Here is a 20608-nt window from a genome sequence, read left to right on the forward strand (position 1 = left end):
TATACATTTCTTGGCATTGAGCTTGAGCCCATGGCGCTGGCACCAAGCATCTCTTTCTGTAAGGCCCTTTTTTAGAATATCCACATCATTTGGGGATTCAGTAATGGCTCCCAGTTTGCAGTCATCTGCAAACTTTGTTAGCCAGAGTCCCTTAGTGTTGGCCCATTCTTCAGAGAAGTAGATGCCAAACAAGAGTGGTCCCAGGACTGAACCGTGAGGTACTCCACTTGTCTGGAGCTGGATTTAGAGTCGGCTGCTTTTACAGCCTGGGTTCTGTCAGTAAGCCAGTTGGCAACCCATCAAGTGACGTAGGGATTAATGCCCAGTTTAGTAACTTTATCTATGATTCCAGAGTAAAGGATGGTGTTGAAGGCCTTGGCGAGGTCCAGATAGGCTGTGTGGACTACCTTACCCTCGTCCACAGCTCTGGAGACTAATTAAAAGACGTCAATCAGGTTCAGGAGACAAGAATCGACCCTTCAGAAACCCAAACTGAGAGGGGGGGGGTCCAGTGTTTGAAGGTTGCCAATGTCTTGTTTATAAGTTCCATGATAATACATTTCATGGCCTTGCAGATCAGGCTCGTCAGACTAATGGGGTGGTAGTCCCCAGGATCCAAGGTGGATCTCCCCTTGTGGAGTGGGATAACTGTAGCTGTGCGCCACTCAGTGGGCATGAAGCCTGAGGTGAGGCTATAATTAAACGTGACACTTAGGTGAGGTGCCAACTCATTTTGTAGTTCATGTAGTACACAGCCCGGGATGTTGTCTGGTCCCATGGATGCTGTATTCTTAGCTTTGGAGAGTGCGGTTGTTACCTGTGTGTCCATTACTACTGGAATTTGGCAATCTTTCGGTATCGAGATGGGCCCTTTAGGGGGTGAGATGGGGGTGAAGATGGCACTGAATCGATCTGCTAGGATATTGGCAATATCCCTGAGATCAGTATATTTAATGCCATTCTGTTGTAGCTCACTGCAGATCTGAGCATTGCCATTTAGATTCGTGACATAGCTATGGATGCCTTGTGGTTGTTTTTGGAATCGTTGGGAATTTTATTTTAGTAACTAGCTTTGAAGGATTTTATGAGGGATCTCAGCTTCTTACTGAGGCTGGTAAGGGAGTTTTTTGCATCCTGGGATTTTCCTCTTTTCTGCAACAGTTTCTCCCTTTTGTTGTAAAGTTTGTTTATGGCACGGGACCACCAGATCGGCTTCCTTTTTTCTGGGGAGAGCGTCTTGGTTTTATTTGGGATGGCACGATTCATGCACGAGTGGATGTGCTTGTACAGTGCCTTAGTGTAGGATTCAGCAGTCGAACTTTCAGTTCCCGTCTGCATGGGTGTCATGAAGTTTGTCAGTTCTGACTTGAGTTGCATGAAGTTGGCTTTGGAGAAGTTTATTTATGGAGGTTTCCTTACTGGGGGGTGGGGGAGGGATGTGGATGTCCAGGTGATTAGCTTATGGTCAGACCTGACCAATGAGGGGGTGACCATAGGTGTGGAGCATCAATTTCCCATGTTGGTAATAGGTCTAGGATATTGGAGGCCCTGGTGGACTATGGATTAGTTGATCCAGGACATTGGAATGTATGCATTCCAAGAACCGTTTGGCAAAGGTGTTGGTACACTAGTAGTTTTTCCAGTTAATGGCAGGGTAATTGAAATCACCTAGTATTACGGTGTTTGGTTGCATCTTAATATTCTCCAGTATGTTTAGAAAGGTGTAGTAAGAATCTTGGGGCATGGTGGGGGATCTGTAATTTGGACTGCAGTCTTACCTAGTGTTAGTTGCACCTGGAGAATTTCAGATGCATTGTGTTGGGCAACTAGCCTGGTGGTGTGGATATCCTTGGTGAATATGGACACTCCTCCACCTTTAGTGTTTCGGTCCTGGTTTGGTGGCCGAAAATGTGGTAAGAGTTGTAGCCTGGTATTGCAAGGGTGCTCTCTGGAGCCTTGAACCAGGTTTCAGTTACTGCACAGATATCAATGTTCTCCATTTTTAGGAGTACCTCGAGAGAGTGCATTTTGGAGTTTAGACTTCTAGCACTCAGTAGCATTACCTTCAGATTTTGCATGCTTGCACCTGTTATGGTGGTGGTTTGGTCCTTTGAACTTTGCCTAAAAAGGCACTATAGGGGTGGCAAGTGCCTTAGTCTGTAACCTGAATCCCAGGGGCAACAGGTGCAGACCATCTCTGGCAAAGCATCGTGGTCTGTCGATCATGTCATCCCACGCAGACAGACACTGGATCCCCTTTGAATGACACCAGAAGCTTAGCCAATTGTTGAAGTCAATCATTTTGTTCTTATACTGTGGTATCATTCTTTGTGAAGGCAGGATGCTACTAAGGGCTAGGGTCATACCTGCCTGGGCCACATGATCCAAGAGCTCTTCCATAAACACTCATAAAATTAATATTCTTGTAACATTTTCATTTTAATGAACAGTTACAAACATTGTTTTTGTGAACATGTTCCACAGATTGGAAAGTTTGTTGAGGTATTTATGCAATTAATAAAGGCTTAATTAACTTGAACAGAATCAACAAATAAACAAATATTAACTATTTATATGTATATTGACAGCATGATAGAAAAACTAACCAGCTTGTGCCAGACCTTACCCCTTCCAGATTAGCTCCAGCAGTTCCCAGCTGATAGCACCTAAACTTCCAAAGATTGAAAGGTTCCATCAGCTTATCCCCTGTGCTGAGGTCCAGATCGCATTTGATCCCTTTTGATTTAGATTTCTACTTGAAAAGTTATATGGAAAGGTGCCCCTTGCTCCCCAATCTATCTCATATCTTGATCACTGGCACTTTATGTTATGCTCTACATAGCTCATTTATTAAAGCCATAAGATCAGACTTCACAGTGGGAGAACTGCATTTCCATTTTCTGATTACACATTTCCTCAGCAATAATAGCAGGGTCTTTACAAATAAGATTAGTCCAGCCCTCATCCTCAAATATTGATATTATTAATAAGGGATATTTTACTGTCAATCTGATTGAGCATAATTGTTCCAAAAATTATCTCAATTCGTCCCGAAATTGCAAGAGTGATGAAAAAGTTCCAATGACATGGTGCCAATCCCCTAAAATATTTGCCTTATACTTGTTATATGCAGATACTGCCCTCCAAAACACAAATCTGTATGTATGGGAAACAACTGCACATCTGAGATTATTTTTCAAGCTGGCCCACTGCTCCAGTAAAATGATACTCTCCAAGTCCCACATATACCACTTCATGTACACAACTCACAGGGAACATGCTAGCCGATCTCCTAAATTAGTGAGGTCCTGTAGTATGAAATTTAACCAGTGTTTTATGTATCCTACTGATTTGTAATCTTTGGGTTAGCATGGTTTCCCTGGGCTTCCAAGAATAAGCATAGAGTCCAAGCCATCACTATCCTAAACATAGACAGTTTAACTTTTTTTGCCCAGAGTCAGAAGTCTCAAGCCAAACTCTTCTTTTGCTACTGATCATGGCATCCACAGCTCAAAATATACAAGTTGTCCCAAAAATTTCAGAATGTTTAACTTTACTAACCAATAAAAAATATCTTTATCGTGTAATCTTGGAATGGCTTAGACTTTTTGAATGAGGGAACTTTTTCGCAGATATTAATAAAGGGGTCATCAAAAAAGAACATCCAGAAACAGGATAAACACACAATCCTAGTCTACTGCACAGAATCTTGGCATTTTCTGGTGGTGGTGCATGACCCCCTTAGCCATGGGGTTTAAAAAAAAAGACTACAGAAGAGAAAAGCCTAAACATCTACTCACTAAGGAAGACTCCTGATACCAGATGTGAGTATTTTCTAATTTCAGACAACCCACTGTGCAGCTCTATTTGGATACAAGTCACAGGGAACAGGCTATCTGGCCAATGGCAATAATCTTAAATAATCAAAATGTCTGTTTAGCAGACAAATCGGGCCTTGGGAGGACAGTGACTGCCAGGCTTGAGCTGCAGTAAACAGCACTGATGATAACAAATAAATGCACCTTTATACAGGGAAGTGAGGCACAATGCACAATAGAAAAACATACTTTTACAAAATATTTCCTGTACAGGCTTTAGACGAAACATTTGGATACAATGTTAGCTCAGAAAAGTTATTTTACAACAGGTGTCCTAGTGCCCAAGTCACATGAAAATGCTAGCCATTATGACATTACTCTTTCCCGAGCTACCACCTATGATCTACCTTCCTTTAAAACAAAACAAAAGTAATATCGGACTACATTTTAATGGAGTCAGTTTACTTCTACATCAGATCATCTGGTGCTGCAGGCTATAAAATCATACCTACCTTCAAAACAGCTGATGTGTTTACATGCACAAAGCGTACTTCAGACAAAATGGTTTTCCACACTTCTTTTTCAGACTCTCGATTCATAATTTCCTGAAACGATCACAGAACACAAATGGTAAATCAAGCATTTGTAACTCAAAATACTAATGATGAATTTATTATAATGTGAAAAAGCACACTCCTGACCAGATATGCAACTCAAAACAGTCTATTTATAAATGAGGCCCATGGCCACGCAGGGCTTTGTATGTATAGCATACAAAGGTATTTCCAATTAAAAAAAAAAAAACTATAATTTCCTCAGTGGTGCAAGACCATGCACAGGGTCTTGCTCCATTGTACAATTAAAGTATCCCAAGCAGAGTCACATATACAAATGAATCTACCCCATGCAATTCACAAGGTATAAAACTATTGTGGCCACAGCATTTCCTCATCCCTGCTAATATGCTGCTCAACAGGCAGTACTATGCTGCATACTAAGGTGTAAAAAAATGACACCCCTATACAAAACTGAGTCCTCTACAGTGCAGGAAAACCTGCTATAACCCACTATCTAGTTATACTCCCACAGAGGAATGCTGGTGAGCTTGGAGAGCACCAGATCTCCTTATCACAATAAGCTCACATCATAATGACCCAAGTGCCGCTGACATGCATAATGTCTGTCAATTTTGTTGCAACTCACAGCCATTTGTATCAGTAGCACAAAGTACTAGTGGGGAAGGCAGCGGATTACTGTACAACACATCTTATCTTAGCTACTGTAGCTAGTTGGTAAGGTAGAAATCATTAGTCTTAGTAGCACTGTGTAGTGCTGTCAGGCTACAAAATGCTGCTGGGCATTCCTGCCTACGGCACATTAGCATTCCAGGTGCTCCCGAGCACGTTCAAGAAACTGGGAATGCAATTGTGCATCTCCTTCGACTACCACATGTTAGATCTATAACTCATGGTTTGATACTGGTGGTGTATAGAACATGGGGAACTAGATGCAGCTATGTACCTTCACCCTACATTCGTGAATCCCAGGGAGAATGACAACATTGGTCTTTCATACTACATGAAGACAGGGGTGTATCATCTCCTTTCAATAAATATACTGCAGAATATTTTGGAACCTGAAATCAATCAGGAAAGTGAATATAAGACAGAAAATGTCCAAATGAAAACATGCCTTAGCTAGAAAAATAAAATCAAGATTAAAAAGTAAAGCATACCTGGAATAAAAAAGAATGCACTGAGCATAAACATGTTGAAGTGTATTAAAGTACTAAAACAAACACAACACTGCTTTCTTCTCTTTCTTTCCTCAGAGTTTTTAATAAAACTTAAACATTTTGAAGTGTATTAAAGTACTAAAACAAACACAACACTGTTTCTTCTCTTTATTTACTCAGAGTTTTTAATAAAACTTAAACATGTTGAAGAGTATTAAAGTACTAAAACAAACACAACACTGCTTTTGTCTCTTTCTTTCCTCTGAGTTTTTAATAAAATTTAAATATGTTGAAGTGTATTAAAGTACTAAAACAAACACGATACTGCTTTTGTCTCTTTCTTTCCTCAGAGTTTTTAATAAAACTTAAACATGTTGAAGTGTATTAAAGTACTAAAACAAACACAACACTGCTTTCTTCTCTTTCTTTCCTCAGAGTTTTTAATAAAACTTAAACATGTTGAAGTGTATTAAAGTACTAAAACAAACACAACACTGCTTTCTTCTCTTTCTTTCCTCATACTTTTTAATAACAATTTAATACAAGACTACAATGCAACATATCAGTAACATCTAGTAGAAACCAACAAATATTGACAAACTCTAATTAATACAAACAGGCTAACGATACATTAGGATGGTGGGAATGAGAAAAACTATTTACAAAGGGAAGGAAGTAAAAAGAAATAAAAATATAAGACAGAGATAAGTACTTACAATAACTACATATGATTCCATATCTGTCAATATGGGAAATAATATGATGTTTAATTTACTGATAAAATAAAGATGTGACAAATTAAAGAGGAACAGAAATTAATATTTCAAAATACAACATGCTGACATTACATTTATCGGGATGGTGACCTAAATCTAGCCACAAGGATATGCAGCATAGAACACATTTTATTACAGTTATTTATTTTCTCAAAAAAAATATGACAACAATGACTTCTTTTAAAATAGGAGGCTTTGATTTTTTTCACATTTAAGTTGTGTTTTTTTTTTTTTGTAGTTATCACCAAAAACACTACTTGTCACAATACATATTTCAAATCCACAACAGTGACATCAGTCTCATAGAATCTCATATGTGCTGATCTGGGCCTACAGTCTGAAAAAACACATCACTTATCACAAAACAATATACGATGGATAACTTGCCTTAAGAGCATAAACTGGCATCAATATCCAGGATAAGAGCAAATACTTGCCATATCCAAAAAAGCTTTACTATGTAGAGCTTCAGATAAAAGATTTTAATCACTGGCTCGCTAAGATTATGCCCACCTCAGAATGAGCCTAAGGCCTTCTGATGCAATCTTAACAAAAATAATTGAATATTATGCAAACCTACTTTGCATGTAAACACATACAATAGTTTTCAGGATGGATTAATATCAGCTTGCTCTTAAAATAGTTCAATCATTACATATTTCTATGGTATCCTCAACCTCAGCATTATATCTTAAAAAGGCAGAGGCCAGCATTTCACTTTACATTAGTCCAATAACATAAACTATAAGCCACAAGCATGTGTGTCTGCATGATAAAAACATTCATTTAAAATAAAAGTAAACATTGTGCCATGTAAATTTAAATATATAAACAACGTTCAACTTGCATAAAGATACATGGGTTTAGATACACATATGGTATAAACAAGAATGCTTTGGGGTCGAATCACTATCAGGAAAAAAAATCTTCAGAATTCTAACAACCAGTGATATAGAAGCCAAAGAAGTCATATGCTGCCAGATTAAAGAAACTCCAGCTCTATTCAGTCGCATACCGTCTGCTCAAAGGTGACATGTGCCTGACATACAAGGCCATGTCCAACCCGGAATTAATGGACATGCTCCACCTCAAAAAATCCAAATCCACCAAAACCACTAGAGCAAGCGACTTAAACCTTAGCACGGATATAAATAGGACATGCTGGAGGGATAGATTTATCACTCAGAGACTCCCTATGCTGTGGAATAAAATCCCGGTCCATGTGAGGCAGAGCACCTCGCTGGCTCTGTTCAAGAGAAATCTTGACCTGTGGATGGGAGATCGTAGGTTTACCCCGGGAATCATCTCTGTGTCACTGCTGGACAGAGGCACAACAAACTAATGGGTACAGTATTTTTTCATATAAGGGGTGGCGTAAGCCACAAAACTTTGGGCTAGGCTTATAAATGCCTTAGGGCAGATAGCCTAGTATAAACCTATGAACCTATAAGAGCTGCACACTTTGTCAGGCAGACAGATATCAGCTAGAGCTCTATCTGAGGAATGCAGTTCCCCTGAGCACAATCCCGAATCAAGGCAGTAACTAATTAACACTCTTACTCAGTCAGAAAATGTTTTTTTTTTCTGCAATCTGAATAAAATATCTTCTGTTATCATAGATACATACCTCTGGGGGAGTCTAAATTAATTCTTTAGACCTGAAGTAGCATTTCATTGAGCAGTAAACTTTAAACACTACAAGAGTGTGCATATTTGAGAAACCAGTTGCACTCTTTTCAGAGATGGTAATAATACAGCAAAATGATTTTATTAACATAACTGCTGCAAAGAGAAATATTATCTTTACTTTCATTCCACCTGCTACCACGGGCATAAAAACCTTATGACCAATATTCAGTAAAGATACTGGTCTGTATAAACTACAATTTGTGGGATCATTTTCTTCTTTTTAAAGATGGCATCATAACAGAGTACTTCCAGGGAAGACCTTTTTTTGACCATCTATGTTAAATACATTATGAAAAATTAGCTGAATGTTTTGCAGGAATGAGTTATATATTGCTATGAGTGGCCTATCCAGTCCAACAGCTTTAATGTCTTTTACATTTTTCATTAATTTCCATCATTTTATATATTTCAAATAATAATTAATACTATCATTTATTTAATGCTTACATTCATGTTATGATTAATAAAACTATTTTGTTCATTTAAGCTGTTTCCTGCATTCTTATGTTATCAAAGCAAAGTTTAAAATTGAGTTCTTCAGTATCTGCTTCTAACCCATTACTAATCTGAGTTTTTAAAACTTTGCATATATGTTTGACTGATATATACCAAAATGGATATTTTCCTGCATACCTTTAAAGAATCCTAAAGCATTTTTATCACTATTACTAATCTGAGTTTTTAAAACTTTGCATATATGTTTGACTGATATATACCAAAATGGATATTTTCCTGCATACCTTTAAAGAATCCTAAAGCATTTTTATCACTATCTTGTAGAAATAAGTTTTTTGTACCTAGACTGTGCTTTGATATCTTACAATAAGATGGAATATGGCAAGAAAAGTTTTTTCTTTGTTATTCAAATTTATCTTAAACAATAAAGCATTATGATCCAATACTGGGCAAGCTATAATTAAAAAAACTTAAAATTAGTTAAAAGAAATAAACATATTGTGCATTTTGGTTTATTTACAGAAAACATAAGATTAATACAGGAAACAAAATATGTATCTCCCCGTATTCAATTATATCTTTTAAATTTAAATTCTGTGACCATTTGTATAATTTTAGCTGAAACTGTTAAGTCCTGGTTCCTCTAACAGTGTAGTAATATTTATTTTAATCATGTCCAAAAATGTCCAGCCAAGATCAGTTGGCATTTCAAGTTTTCTAAAATAATATTTAATAAATTGTTAGCTATTTTAGACCCTAATCCTGGAATCTGTTACACTGGCTGGAGTACACATTGTGCACTGATATTCAGTTACAGTCACTTACTACTACTATCCTTGATGAAGATAAACTTTGGACACAAGTGCCTCTTTATTTTCATGGGATAGGAATGCCTCTCCTTGTTTTCTTATAAGCTGAAAAACAATTTCATAATCAATATTAATTTATTAATGTTTTCTGGGAAGTATGTTTCTTTTGGGGAAAATGTTTTTATGGGTCTATATTAGTTCACCGAAAGATATTCTCAGGGAACACCTATTCATCGACACAACCATCGAAAATCACTTCCACAATTCACAGAATTTTCCTAGGGCAATGAAGAAGTTGGTCAACTGCACAACTTTGCCCTTTTCCCCACCGCAGTGCAATATCAGATTTGATATATATAGCAGGGGGATGTGGGTGGGGTGCAGCCTCCGCCTGAGTGGGTTTTGATTTAGTTAGTTGTGGGTTCTGGTGTGCTGTGGGGCAAATGCTTCATTGCCTTGGGAAAATTCCATGAATCGTGGAAGTGATTTTCGCTGATTATGTGTCAATGAATAAGTGTTTGCTGAAAATATCTTTCAGTAAACTAATATAGACCTGTTTTTACAAAGTCTACCCCTTGTTATCATTATTAGTGTTACTGGGTAAAAAAAAAAGAGACCGTATGTTTGGCACACATTTTCTAAAATTGATATTGCTTAAAAGGCATTCTAGAAAATATGTAATGGATAAACTGACTTATGATGTAGGTAATTCAAACTAATACAGGAAACAGACATAAAAGAAACAATATGTAAATAACTAAAATCTTTGCTTAGAAATCAAATCTAAATTTAAAACAAATCCTTAGCTAATAATGCAATATACTTTTCCAATTGTCTAGATAATATAATAACTACACTAAATCAGTAAAATAATACTACAGCAATAAACCTGGATGTCCAAGAGTGGATATTGGGGAATATGTCCCTTTCTCATTATTTAGATCACTTGCTGTGGAGTCAAGAGGAGATTCTACACGTTTCTCCTTTTCACTGGCTCTGCTGGGTCTTTTGGGGGGAAGTTCCAGTTTCAAAGAGAAGACTTTTTTGGGAATGCCTCTACAGGACAGGCTGCAGTTGACCTGGAAAGGGGTAAGATTCCACTGTTGCAGTATGGGCTATTGGCCTGAAGACTCTGCAGTCCATCTGCATTGCAGCTGATGCTAACAGTGCTGAGGAAACCTTTTGTGGCACTGATCTGAGTGCAAATACTGCAGCATTATGGTGTCCAGAGCTATCATAATGGGCACTGAAAGCAGGAATGCTGTACATGGAGGTACAGTCAATGTCCAGTAAGCTGACAGAGGTATATGTACATGTGGCATTGGGTAATTGAGGTAAGTACAATGCCACAGAAACTGATGCCAACTGTCTTGGTTAGTACAGGCATCCATATTGGGTCTTGATATTTTTCTTTTGGTGAAGAAGGGTAACACTGAGACGTTAGGGGCCAGTCCTGAAAAATACTGAATACGTATTGACACCTTAGCAATTAGTGTTATTATATGCAAAAATACCAATAGCATTGCCATAGCTGATGCTGGGACAGGACAGAAAGATAACACTAAACCTCCACTCAAACTAATCTTAACTACTGCCTCAACTAGCTGTTCAAAGGCAAGAAAAGTGCAAAGATGAAGAAATCTAAAGTGAGGTAGGTTTAAAAGGTTTAAAAAGGGCTTGCAACACCTGCAATGTAGCTTTAGGGGGAAGTGGGTTCCAAGACAAAGACTGTAGGAACCTTATAATTTTATCCTCCACCCTCTACATCCTGCCGCCCCAATTTACCTGTTTTTTTTTTATTCTGTATCTGGAGCTCCTGTAGGTTCATAGGTGTATACTAGGTAATGATTGCTAGGGCCTTAAGCCTAGCATGCAACCCAAATGTAACCCACAAATTTAATTTATATAGGGGGTGATTTACTGTCTGTCTGTGTCCATCACAGACATAGGCACCAGACTAGGTGTGAGTTTCTGATTACCTATCCATTGGTTCAAGTTGCATTGAAATACAGTCAGAGAGGAACTCTGCTTCACATGGATGGGGAGCTTCTTCCAAAGAGTGGGAATATTCTCAGAAACATATCAGTCTATCCAACATGTCTTATTTATGTCACAAGCAAAATTTAAGTATTTTGATCAAACAGCACTGATGCAGTTTTGTTTTGCAGATGTACAAAAGGTTTGTCAAAACAAGGTCCAGTGATGCCTTGCAGTCCAGGCAAAGATCACCTCTCAGAAGTCTGCATGATACTGAGACAGGACTTTGGGGCGATCAGCATAGGACATTGAGTTTACCCCCAATATTCTGTATGTAAGGAACTTTTGTGGATGTACCAGTTGCTGCATGTGTCTGGTCAAGTACACACCAAACGGATCATTATATTCTATGATGGGTCTGATGAGGGCTGAGTACAGTGGTATGATGACCTCTCTGGACCTAGATGGCATGCCCTTACTTATAAGCTGAGCAACATAGAAGGTTTTTCTTACTACCTTGAATGGATATTGGTCAAAGGTTAGGTTACTATCTACACGAGTTCCCAGATCCCTTACAAGTGAATCAACTTTTAGGGACATTTTACTGGTGAATATTTACCTAGGGCAGCCAACTTCCCAAAAGGTACAATAATGCACTTCTTGGTATTCAGTTTTAAGCTATGGTTTTGGCACTAAGCATTTGTCTGTGTTATACCTTTCTGAAAGGTGTGCGCATCTTGGGAGGATTCAATAGCTGCTTCCAGTTTGCAATCAGCTGCAAACTTGGTCAGCCAGAGACCTTTGACATTGCCCTCGACATCTAAGAAGTAGATGCCAAAGAGGAGTGGGTCCAGCAGAGAGCCCAGAGGGACTCCATTGGTCAGTGGCCTCTTTGTGGTGGTGGCCTGACTGATCCAAACCTCTTGGGCCCAGTCTGTGAGCTAGCTAGCTATCCAGCGTGTAATAAAGGTGTTTATACCAAGTTCTGTAAGGTGAGGTACTGTATCAAATGCTTTAGCCAGCTCCAGGTAGGCAGTGTGCACCACTTTCCTCTCACCCACTGTCTTAACGATCTTTTCAAAGAAGCTCACCAGTTTCAGTAAGCATGACTTTCCTTTGACAAAGCCAAAATGGAATGGATCCATTGTCTGGAGGTTTCCTTTGGCCTTGGTGATAATTCCATGGCTTTGGAAATAAAACTATTCAGACTAATAGGTCTGTAGTTTCCCAGACTGGGATTACCATTGCAGTCTTCCATTCACTTGGCACAAAGCCTGTTTTAAGACTGCAGTTAAATAGTGACTCCAGGAATTCTGACGGGTTGTATTTTAGACTGTACAGGAGGCATCCTGGGATATTATCTGGCCCAATGAGGTTGTGTTCTTGGGTTTAGGGAGTGCAGCCAATACATGCTCCCTCATTACAGATGGAGGGGTTATATTTGAGCTTATTTCTTAGGGGATGGTTAAGGATGGGGGGGCTTAAAGTTAGAAATTAATTTGTCTGCTAACAGGTTCACTATATCATCAGACTCGGTGAATGTGGTACCATTAACCACCAGTCCACCTTGCTCTGTGCTGCCTTTGGGGTTTCTGGCATAGATGAAGAAAGTCTTATGGTTATCTTTCACTTGAGAGGCTAACTTCACCTCAAAGCTGGCTTTGTTTATCCTAATTAGTCCTCTTAGTTGCCTTTTTAATTTGAGAGAGAGGTGAGATTTTTTATGTTTATGGGAGATACCCTTCCTGCTTTTTTGCATCATTTTTTTTCCTTTTGTTGTATATCTTGTTTAATTTGGGATGCCACCAGGGCAGTTTGTTTCTAGTGCTATTTTTAGGCTTATTTGGGTAGGGGCTGCAGCCTCTATGCAGTCATTGACATGGTTATGCAGAGTTTCTGAGAGCAATTCAGCATATGCTGCTGTGTTCTTGGGGTTAGGAACAGCACTGAATTTTGACACATCATCACTTAACAAAAGGTAGTTTGCCTTGGAATAGTTACTAATTTTATTGCGGTTATAGAGTTGCTTTTGATTTCAAATGAGAGCTTTATGGTCAGACCTTACCAGGGAGGACAGGGTTCTCCCATATTTGTAAATACAAGGTCCAGTATGTTGGAGCTTCTAGTGGGCATATTCACTATTTGGTCAGGGGTATTTTTATTTATGAAGTCCAGGAATTTCTGTGCCTGTAGATTTGTGGCCCTGTATGATTCCCAGTCTATAGGTGGGTAATTAAAGTCCCCAGCCATAAATAAGCTATACAACAGAAGGAGGAAGCTACTGCATGATAGAGCAAAATCCCAAAAAGGGAAGGCATCTCTGATCAGTACTAGCAAGAAACTACGATCCCTCATAAAATCACTTAAGGCCAGCTTCGAAAGAAAAATTGCACAAGATGCTAAAGATAATCACAAGGCCTTCTTTAGTTATGTCAGGAACCTGGGTGGCAACTCCCAGATATGTTCTGAGTTGGTGCAAAATGACAAAAAATACACTGAACCCACAGACATTGCCAACATCCTGGCAGACAGGTTCAGTGCAAACTTCTCTCCCCTTCCCCCCCAAAAGAGCAAATGTCTATCACAGGTGAGAGCTGCCCTCTCCAAAGCAAAAAACACAGCATCAATGGGACCGGACGGTGTCCCGGGCTGCTTCTTACATGAGCTCCAAGAAGAACTGAACCCTCACATAAAGTCACTGTTCAATCTCAGCCTTACTACAGGATATGTACCCAAGGAATGGCATACAGCAACAGTGGTCCCACTCCACAAAGGTGGTGCCACAACAGACCCTGGAAACTATTGCCCTATAAGCCTGACTAGCCTGGTCTGCAAAGCTATGGAGCGTATCATCATGGAACTCATAAACAAAGACATTGGGAACCTCCAAACACTGGATCCTACCCAATTCGGCTTTGTTAAGGGCAGATATTGCCTCTTGAACCTGGTCAACTTCTTTGAAACAGTCACCAAGGCCACAGATGAAGGGAAGGTAATCAACACAGCCTACCTGGACCTCGCAAAAGCCTTCAACACAATACCCCACTCGGGCATCATAAATAAGCTCATCAGCTTAAATATCAACCCCTATGTCACAAGATGGGTTGCAAACTGGCTCAGGGATAGAACCCACATGGTCAGAATTGCAGGTGCCATGTCAGACTCTAAACCAGTTACAAGTGGCATCCCAAAAGGCTCAGTCCTGGGACTTCTCTTGTTCGGTATCTATTTCTCTGAGGTACAGGCTAACACGGGAGGACTATGGCTGACCAAGTTCGCAGATGACTGCAAACTGGGTGCCATAATCATAGGTTCATAGGTTCATACTAGGCTATCTGCCCTGGGGCAATTATAAGCCTAGCCCGATTCTGTATGGCTTACGCCACCCCTTGATTTGAGTATACTGTGCCCTTTTTAAGGTTTAGTTTACTGTTCCTCTCTCTAATAGTGACACGGGAGTAATCCCTGGGACAAACCTATGATCCCCCATCCACCTATCGAGATTCTTCTTGAAGAGATTCAGTGAGGTGCTCTGCCTCACATGAACTGGAATTCTATTCCAGAGCGAAGGTAGCCTCTGGGTTATGAACCTGTCCGTCCAGCAAGTTCTATTTATTTCTGTGCTGAGGTTAAAGTCCCTCGAGCGTGTGGCTCTAAGGGATTTAGATTTACTGAGGTGGAGCATGTTCATTAATTCTGGATTTGATATAGCTTTGTATGTCAGGCATAGATCGCCTTGAAGTAGGCGGTATGCAACTGAGTAGAGCTGGAGTTTTTTTAACCGAGCAGCATATGGCATCTGTTTGAGACCCTTGATCCTCTTGGTGAGATACTTTTGGGGTCTTTCTAATTGCTGCAGGTGTCGGGTAAGGTACATCCCAAAAGGGGCATTGTATTCTATGATGGGCCTGATGAGGGATGAATAAAGGGGCATGATTACCTCTCTTGATCTAGATGTGAAACCCTTCATGATGAGGTGGGCTATGTAGAAGGTCTTTCTAACCACTTTGGCAATGTGGTTTTCAAAGGAGAGATTGCTATCAACTTGGGTCCCCAGGTCCCTAATAACTTTCTCTGTACTTAATGGGTTTTCGACTATGTGGTAATTTGTGGGCACATTGTTTTTGCCAAAGGGTATGACTATACATTTTTTGGCATTTAGCTTTAAACCATGGCGCTGGCACCAGTTATCTGTCTCTGTGAGACCTTTTTGAAGGATGTTTGTGTCAGCTGGAGAGTCGATTATGGCGCCCAGTTTGCAGTCATCTGCAAACTTGGTGAGCCATAGTCCTCCCACGTTTGCCTGTACCTCGGAAACGTATATACCGAACAAGAGTGGTCCCAGGACAGAACCTGTGGGATGCCACTTGTGACCAGTTTCGAGTCTGACATGGCTCCAGCAACTCTCACTCTGTGGGTTCTGTCTTTGAGCCAGTTTGCGACCCATCTTGTGACATAGGGGTTTATATTTAAGCTGGATAGCTTATCTATGATGCCCGAGTGGGGTATTGTGTCAAATGCCATTGCAAGGTCCAGATAGGCTGTGTGGACTACCTTCCCTTCATCTACGGCTTTGGTGACTGTTTCGAAGAAGTCAACCAGGTTTAAAAGGCAGGATCTGCCCTTGACAAAGCTGAACTGGGTAGGATCTAGCGTCTGTAGGTCCCCAGTGTCTTTATTTATGAGCTCCATGATGATCCTCTCCATAGCCTTGCAGACTAAGCTAGTCAGGCTTATGGGGCGATAGTTTCCAGGGTCCGTAGAGGCTCCACCTTTGTGGAGTGGGACCACTGTTGCTGTACGCCATTCTGTGGGCACATATCCTGTAGTGAGGCTGAGATTGTATAGCTGTTTTATTTGAGGGATTAGTTCCTCTTGGAGTTCATGTAGGATGCAACCTGGGACGCCATCTGGTCCCATAGAAGCAGTGTTTTTTGCTTTGGAGAGGGCAGCCTTCACCTGAGCATCAGAGATGTTTGGGAGGCAGCCCTCTGCCGGGATATATACTTGTTCTTTTGGGGGGGAGGGGGGGGAGAAGTTTGCACTGAACCTGTCTGCCAGGATATTGGCGATGTCTGTAGGTTCAGTGTATTTTTTGTCGTTTAGAATCAACTCAGAACAAGTCTGGGAGTTGCATCCCAGGTTCCTAACATAACTGAAAAAAGCATTATGATTGTCTTTGGTGTCCTGTGCAATTTTTCTCTCGAAGCTGGCCTTGGAGGATTTTATGAGGGATCGTAATTTTTTGCTAGTACTGATCAGAGATGCCTTCCCTATTAGAGATTTTGATCTATCATGTAGTAGCTTCCTCCTTCTGTTGTACAGTTTATTTATGGCAGGGGTCCACCAGACTGGACACCTGCCTTTGGATGATTGGGTCTTGGTTTTGTTTGGGATAGCATGATCCATGCATTCCTGGAGATGTCCGTAGAATGCGTTTATATAGAATTCTGCAGTTTGGGCCGTAGTTTCCACTGGCCCTGGGGCCTTGAAGGATTCCACGTCAGTTTTGAGAAGTGAGAAGTTCGCTTTTGAGAAGTTTTTCACTGTGGTTTTCTGGGCTGGGGGTGGGGTCGGGATGTGGACATCCAGTGAAATTAATTTATGGTCTGATCTTACCAATGAGGGATATACTTCTGGTGTGGAGCATAGAGTCCCCATGTTGGTAATGATCAGGTCTAGTATGTTGTCCCCTCTTGTGGGGACTCGCTGACTGACACAAGCATCCTCCAAAAGGTTCTCACAGAGATGGATAACTGGTGCCAGAGCCATGGCCTAAAGCTAAATGCCAAAAAGTGCATAGTCATCCTCTTTGGGAAAAACAAAGTGCCCACAAATTACCACGTAGGTGGTAATCCATTAAGTACGGAAGAAGTAATTAGGGATTTGGGGACCCAAGTAGATAGCAATCTCTCCTTTGACAATCACGTTGCCAAAGTGGTTAGAAAGACCTTCTATATAGCAAACCTTATCACAAAAGGGGTTCACATCTAGATCAAGAGAGGTCATTGTGCCCCTCTACTCATCACTCATCAGGCCCATAATTGAATACAATGCCCCATTTGGGATGTACCTTACCCGACACCTGCAGCAACTGGAAAGACCCCAAAAGTACCTCACCAAGAGGATCAAGGGACTCAAACAGATGCCCTATGCAGTTAGGCTAAAGAAACTCCAGCTCTACTCAGTTGCTTACTGCCTACTCAGAGGCGATCTGTGCCTATCGTATAAAGCCACGTCCAACCAAAATTAATGGACATGCTCCACCTCAGGAAATCCAAATCCCTTAGAGCTACACGCTCCAGGGACTTAAACCTCAGCACAGAAATAAATAGGACATGCTGGAGGGACAGATTCATATCCCAGAGGCTCCCCTCACTCTGGAACAAAATCCCAATCCATGTTAGGCAGAGCACCTCAATGACCCTCTTCAAGAGAAATCTTGACAAGTGGATGGGAGATCGTAGGTTTACCCCTGGGATCTCTTCTGTGTCCCTACTAGACAGAGGCACAGTAAACTAACCTTAAAAGGGCTATCTTCTGTGACCTACTATACAAAGGCACAGTCAACTAATTTAAAAGGGTGGCGAAAGCCAAACACACTCTGGCTAGGCTTATAAATGCCCTAGGGCAGATAGCCTAGTATCAACCTATGAACCTATGTGAGTAGGATGTGAGGCTGATGGTAAGTGTCTCCAGTAGGTCCAAGTATGCATTGTGAACTTCGTGGGACATGGAGGGTGACTTATAGCTGGCTAGGATACAGTACAGGATCTTGTCTATGATGATCTGTATGTAGAGGAACATCAGCGATAATCGAGATACCTCTACGTTTAGATAATCGAGACACCTCTACTTTTAGATAATTGAGACACCTCTACGTTTATCCCTTGTCTGTGCAGCTATTGGTCGAAATGTGTGGAAGGCACTGAGACCTTGCACTACCAGGGTACTCTTTGCTGCATTAAATAATGACTCAGTAACTGTACAGATGTCTACATACTTGAGTGTTAGGAGGGCTTAGAGGGAGTATATTTTTTTAAAGCTTCCAGCATTCAGCAATAACACTTGGAGGTAGAGTTGATTAGTTTGCTATGTCAGTCAGTTTGTCAATTTAGCAATGCCTACAAAAGGCACTACTAGTGTAGATAAAGTTTTAGCCAGTATTTGAAATCAGAAAGGGGAAAGGTGCAGATCATCATTGGCAAAGCAACATGGTCTGTTAACCATATCCTTGCAAACTGACAAATATTGGATTCTCTTTGAATGACACCAGAAAGACAGCCTGTTGTTAAAATCAGTCATCTTTGCCAGTATTGTGCATCATCATTAGTGATGGCAAAATGCTGCTCAATGCTAGGCTCAGTGAGTGCATGCATGCTTGTCCTTGCTGAAGCATAGCTTTGTGGCAATATGCTGCTCAATGCTAGGCTCAGTGAGTGCATGCATGTTTGTCCTTGCTGAGGCATAGCTTTGCTAAGGGTGGTCTGCGCGATCTTTGTTGTTTAGGAAGACTGCTTTTAAGTGCCTCATCATACTGTAGTCTACTCACATATAGACTAAAGTATGCCTCAGCATACTTTAGACTATATGTGCGTGTTGTGTGCTATGTGAGGTGTGTGTAGATTTAACAACCTGATGTGCACTTGTAAGAGAGAGTTTAGCCCCCAGTCTGATTGCTTAAGTACACCTCTCGCATACTATGTCTGTTTCTTTAAGGATTAAGTGGTTGTCAGTAAACATGAGACAACTGCTGCATTGTCTCGGGATGACCTTATCCACCAACCCGGTTGCAGAAAAGTTATTGCATATCCATGCTGTCCAGTCCTTTGATTGGTGAGCTACAAAATGGGTTGTATAGAAGGCTATTAAGAGTGCTTTGTTGGTGCAGACTAATAAAGGTGTTTTACTGGGGCAGATTATGGTAAACAGTACTAAATTAGTACTAACTTTAATAGTGTTTACATAATACTGAATTCTACTGAATCTATAGGTATTGCCACTTAACACCCAACTAGCTGCTCTAAAGCTTGTCGGCTTGCATGATACTTGCTTTATAATTACTACATTACAGGGTTCAGTTTCTGGACTGTTCTATAGGGAACATTTGCTTTCTGTGTGTTTGCTACTGTACAGGGCATTGCTAATTGCAACTGCACAGTGAGCACTTCTGTGCAGACGCACCAAATTTATAGCAGAACAGAAAAAATAAATAATAAGCACTCTGGCCAATAAAACTATTACACTATTAGCCGTTTTATAGGTTAATAGGTTCATACTAGGCTATTGGCCCTAGGGCCTATACAAGCCTAGCCATCACAATCCCCTGGCTATTTCTTCCCAGAATATTTATTTCCTTGGTCCCCTGTCTATCAGGGTGATTGACATGATCCCCAGGGTGAATTTCCTATCTCCCATCCAATCATCAAGATTCCTTTTGAAGAGGGCCAAAGAGGCGCTCAGCTTGACATGTATGGGCAGTCTATCCAGAGTATGGGGAGTCTCTGGGTCACGAACCTATCCCTCCAGCATGTTTTGCTCATTGTTATGATCAGATTTAGATCCCTAGAGCATGTGGCTTTGAGGGATTGGGATTTCTTTAAGTGTAGCATGCCTAACAGCACTGGGTTTGACATGGCCTTGTATGTTAAGCAGAGATCGCCTCTGAGTAGGCGATATGCGACAGAGGATAGCTGGAGTTTTTTTAGATGGTCAGCATAGGCCATCTGCTTTAGGCCTGTAATTCTTTTAAATGAGGTATTTCGGTGGCCTTTTCAGTTGTTGCAGATGTCTTGTGAGGTACATACCAAATGGGGAGCACAGTACAAATCAGACAGATCAGGCAAACACCTCATGCCACAAGATGAATAAACCTAATGCAAAAACACAGTAGATGAGACCCCCAAGTGCAATGCTACCACAAACCAATTAAAGAACTGGCTGGAAATTCCTTGCTGAATGGGATTTTCAGACAGTCTAACAGCAGTAACAGTGAGGAACAGCATTTATTTTTACAAAAAATACAGTGAAATGCACACACAAAAGCAAGGAACAGTAATGACTGTGCAAAATAACTTAAGCAAGTGTAATTAGCAATAAAAAGTACTTAGCTTTGCCTGGATGGCACTGGATACAAGAAAAACCCTTCTAGAACACAGGCTAGGATGCCAGGCTTTGCTGAGGCCTGAGAAAATGAGGAGGAGACAATATGTGGTAAAGGTGGTTTACTCAAGAACAATGCTGGTTTGCTGGACGGGTACTCTGTTGGCTCCCTATTGAAATGTCTACACTCAGAATGCCGAGTACCGAAGAAAACAAACAAAAAGACCGAGAACACTCGAGAAGAGT

General features: G+C 40.7%; 1 protein-coding gene across 3 annotated transcripts in view; it reads right to left on the bottom strand.

Annotated features, from left to right (window-relative positions):
- The window catches only part of POMT1 (protein O-mannosyltransferase 1), a 1532857-nt gene that overhangs the window by 449817 nt on the left and 1062432 nt on the right, over positions 1-20608 (bottom strand). For all 3 annotated transcript variants that reach the window (XM_044058401.1, XM_044058399.1, XM_044058400.1), the window contains one exon: positions 4331-4423. In XM_044058401.1, the coding sequence (XP_043914336.1) occupies positions 4331-4423 (93 nt within the window). The remainder of the gene's footprint in view (positions 1-4330; positions 4424-20608) is intronic.

The sequence above is a fragment of the Protopterus annectens genome, chromosome 16.part0 (assembly GCF_019279795.1).
Source record: "Protopterus annectens isolate FY-2018-M chromosome 16.part0, PAN1.0, whole genome shotgun sequence".
NCBI lineage: Eukaryota > Metazoa > Chordata > Ceratodontiformes > Protopteridae > Protopterus > Protopterus annectens.